The sequence below is a fragment of the Mycetomoellerius zeteki genome, unplaced genomic scaffold, assembly GCF_001594055.1.
Source record: "Mycetomoellerius zeteki isolate Tzet28-1 unplaced genomic scaffold, Tzet1.0 scaffold327, whole genome shotgun sequence".
Classification (NCBI taxonomy): domain Eukaryota; kingdom Metazoa; phylum Arthropoda; class Insecta; order Hymenoptera; family Formicidae; genus Mycetomoellerius; species Mycetomoellerius zeteki.
Genome location: NW_017257313.1, coordinates 1,114,913 through 1,119,390, shown reverse-complemented (window position 1 = coordinate 1,119,390; position 4,478 = coordinate 1,114,913). Strand labels below are relative to the sequence as shown.

At 36.0% G+C, this 4,478-nt stretch overlaps 1 protein-coding gene across 1 annotated transcript; it reads left to right on the top strand.

Moving 5' to 3' along the window:
• The first annotated feature begins 81 nt into the window (after positions 1 to 81).
• CCT8 (chaperonin containing TCP1 subunit 8) lies at positions 82 to 3,352 on the top strand. Its single transcript, XM_018451913.1, has 5 exons — positions 82 to 280; positions 803 to 1,105; positions 1,255 to 1,899; positions 2,329 to 2,769; positions 3,036 to 3,352. The coding sequence occupies exons 1-5, from the start codon at positions 221 to 223 to the stop codon at positions 3,222 to 3,224; spliced, it is 1,638 nt and encodes a 545-aa protein (XP_018307415.1). The 5' UTR covers positions 82 to 220; the 3' UTR covers positions 3,225 to 3,352.
• The last annotated feature ends 1,126 nt before the right edge of the window (positions 3,353 to 4,478 follow it).

The window sequence follows — 4,478 nt, the reverse complement described above, 5'->3', positions numbered from 1 at the left end:
AAAGCTGCTTTCTCTGCTGAACGCAGCCATTATATAGGAGACGCTACATTGATGTAGTTGACTTCAGCTACTACTAGAGGCGCTTTTTTCGATGTTTCGTTCATAATATGGAAGATTAGTCACCCTAGTGTCTACCTCCACCAATTTCCATCCTGTTTGGAACTGAACGACGAAACGTGGTGTCACACGAAGAGACGATTTTTCGAAATCTCCAACGAAAATGGCTATGCACGTACCGAAGGCGCCTGGCGTGGCACAGATGCTCAAGGATGGGGCCCGCGTAAGTGACATTTCATTTCACAATTATCGTGTGCATGCGATTAACCGGCTCGCGATTCCGTTGACAACGCTCGCTCCCGGAGAAGGATACACGAGGAAGGGATCGGCTCGCGTTCTTGCCTTTTATGGATATTTCAGGAATTTGGAGTGCTCGAGAATCTTCGATACGCAAAGAGCGAAACGATACCTATGTCTTGTATTGTTTCAGAAAATCAAACTGAATAAAATATTGAGAATGAATTACTTTTGCATGGGTGTGTACGTGTGTGTGTACGTCGTCAAGGCTTTTGAAAATTTGTACAAGTTTTATATGCATAGAAAAATGAAGATTTTAACTTTTTGCCCTGTTATGTCTTGTTTTAGAAAATTAAACTTGAATAAAATATTAAGAATAGGTTATTTGAGTGTGACGTCAACATTTTTTATATGTATAAGAATTGTCAAGATGGAAAATTTGATTTTTTTACATATTAAATCAGCTTGGCAACTTGATTTTGATAAATTTGTTATTTTATGTTTTTAGTACTTTTCGGGTCTCGAAGAAGCAGTCTATAGGAACATTACAGCTTGCAAACAATTTGCTGATACTGTAAGGAGTGCATACGGCCCTAATGGCATGAATAAAATGATCATTAATCATATTGAGAAGCTGTTTGTAACAAATGACGCGGTGACAATCGTCAACGAGTTAGAAGTGGAGCATCCAGCTGCCAAGTTGTTAGTCTTGGCATCAAAAATGCAGGAAGCTGAAGTAGGAGATGGAACAAATTTTGTTATCATCTTTGCTGGAGAATTGCTTCATGCGGCAGAAGGATTGCTTCGTCTGGTATGTTTCTTTATAATATTTAATTATATTGATGTACTAGTAAAGTATTTACTTCTTTATTTAAAATATATTTATCCAGAAATAATAAATACATGCATTTAATGTATATATGCATAGAAATAAATTACATTTTAATTTTTTCATTACAGGGCATTACAACTTCAGAGATTATTGAAGGTTACGAGAATGTCTTGAACAAAGCACTTGAAATCTTACCAACTCTAATTGTTCATGAAGTAAAAGATGTAAGAGAAGAGGAACAAGTAAAGAAGGGAATTAGGAGCACTATCATGAGCAAGCAATATGGAAACGAGGATATCCTTGCTTCTCTCGTCACCAAGGCTTGTATCTCTATTTTGCCAGAGAAGACAACATTTAACGTTGACAACATACGAGTTTGTAAAATACTAGGAGGTGGTTTGAGTAACTCCCAAGTAATGCAAGGCATGGTATTCAAGCGTCACGTGGAAGGAGATGTCACGAAGAAAACCAAAGCAAAAATTGCGGTTTACACTTGCGCTGTGGACATCATTCAGACCGAGACCAAAGGTACAGTGCTCATTAAAACAGCCGATGAGCTATTGAAATTTTCGCGTGGTGAGGAATCGCTGTTAGAAAACCAGATCAAGGCAATTGCCCATAGCGGCGCCACAGTGGTTGTATCCGGTGGAAAATTCGGCAACATGGCTCTGCACTATATGAACAAGTATAATCTGATGGCTGTTCGTATCCCGAGCAAATTCGACATCAGGCGACTTTGCAAGACCGTTGGTGCCACCGCGCTGTCGAAACTGGTAAATTTATTGGTCCTGATTTCTCAATTCTGTTAGACATTTTAGTATCTTGCATAACTTTATCTGATATATACGCAATTATAGGTCTTATTTTCTATACCTTAATTAGTGTATACTTTTGGAATTTAAAGTGAAATAAGTATATGTCTGATATTTGACAAAAGTGAGAAAGTTCAAGACCGATATTCACAGTCCGTTCTTATTTCAAGATCGACTTAAGTAATGTTTTAAGAGCTAATTAATTAATTAATTAATTAAGGGCTAATGTGACCCTGTGATTGGGTAAGGATATCTGAAGATTATTACTTAAGACTGTCTTAATTATAAGAACTTATGAGTATCGGCATTAGTACAGTATAGTGCAAAAATGAAAAACAGATCTAATGTTTTAGAATAAACTATTGTAATAATCAGTAATTTATTTCAAAGATACCTCCGTCGAAAGAAGAATTGGGATATGCCGATACGGTATACATAGACGAATTGGGAGACACTATAGTGGTAGTGTTTAAACTGGAGGGAAAAGAAAACCGCGTCAGCACCGTGCTTGTGCGTGGTTCGACCGAGAATTATATGGATGATATCGAGCGCGCAATTGATGATGGTGTCAATACCTTCAAAGGCATTACGAAAGACGGTAGATTTGTTCCTGGTGCAGGTGCTACGGAGATCGAGCTTGCCGCACAGCTGGCGGCTTATGCGGATACGCTACCCGGTCTTGAGCAGTATGCTGCACGCAAATTCGCCACTGCCTTAGAGATATTTCCGAAAACTCTGGCCGAGAGTAGCGGTGTACGCGCTTCTGAGCTTGTATCAAAGTTGTATGCAGCACACAAGGAAGGAAAGAAGAACTATGGTTTTGATATCGATGTATGTATGTCTCTCTCTCCCTCCCCCTCTCCCCCTCCCTCCCTCCCTTCTATTTTAACTCTTATGGTTTTAGGCTTATCTTTCTTGAAATCTATGACGTTTATGAAGACTTTCCAGCAGAGGTACAAATCAACACAAGAGTCATTCTGTCCTTGTTCTTTACTGATTATCGAACAAGGACGGGATGACTCTTGCGTCAATTTGTGTCTCTTGCTGAAAAGCTTTCTATATAGATAATTACTTCAATTATATATTACTTTTTACAGGGTGAGAGCGCAGCTTTGATCGATACTATCGAGGCCGGAATCTTGGATTTGTATCTGACGAAGCAATGGGCGATCAAATATGCGGTCGGTGCGGCGTGTGCGGTTCTTAAAGTAGACCAAATCATTATGGCAAAGCGAGCGGGCGGTCCGAAAGTTCCAGCGGGAGGCGTTCGTGACGAAGACGATTAATAGTGAACGAATCGACGGCATAATTGCAAATTTTCATACGTCTTATTAACACATTAGTTTCTGAAAACGTCATTGGAATAGAGTGAATAAAAAAATAAACACCGTGTGTGTATGTGCTTAATTTCGCCTAATTAGAAAGGAAAGAAATACTTTCTATCGCATGCCTGCTTATTTCTGGAGGTGGGCAAGAACTTCTATAATTTTATATTTTCATCCAATTGTTGAACTTCAAATTGTATTAATTTTATATTGTATTAATTTAAGATTCAATAGATGCATTGGATGGATATTAAGTCAAGTACTAAATAAACTTGTTAATAAATACAATATTGAGTACCACTTTCTCTCTGTTAAATTTATAGAATATAAAAAAATAAAAATCACATAATAAATAAGGATCGTATAATAAATAAATATGTTGCAAATAGTAATTTGATAATTTATATAAAATTTTTTTTTTTTTAAGTACAAAATTTTTGGGGATTCAAGCGCGGGATTTTAAATAATCATTTTTATACTGAAAAACTTATATAAAATTTAACAATTTTTTGTATTTTTGTATATTTCAAAAATTATAATTATTAATCCGCTAATATGAGGGTACCCATTCGACTTATATCGAATTTTTTGTACTCACACATTTTTAATTAAACTCGTGTATTCACGATAACATTGTTAAAAGAATATAAAGCATTTGGATAGAATTATCTAAATCAACACACACACACAAATTAAAATTTGTTAAATATAATCCCGTAATATGTGTATGTATTTTATTTTAAAAAAGGAGAGAGACCGGGGCTAAGCTGGCATTTAAATTTTGAGTAACAAAAATATATCTTATGAGTTCTTAATTTATATCGTAGAATAACATCTCATGTGTCTTCTTCACCAATGAAGTTTGGTTAATTTAGGTTCCGCGTTATTATGTTTAGATAGTCAAAAATAATTTTTAAGATTTCATTTTCCGAATCACATCATTTTTTAAATATATGGATGAAATGAAGTTACAAACATCAAAACTTTTTATTGCCATCTTGTCTTATAATCATTGGCTGCGTTCAGCAGACTCAACAGTTTTGCAACCGTTTTATGATTGTCTGCTGAGATAGGACCATTCTTCTAGATCTAAAAGTATGATCCAATTAGCGCGAAGGAAACTTCCAACAGTTGCAAAACAACCGTTCTGCTGAACGCAGCCATTCTATAAAAAATCATGCCTTCTATGAAATCCCTAGAAAATTGAAGAAAATC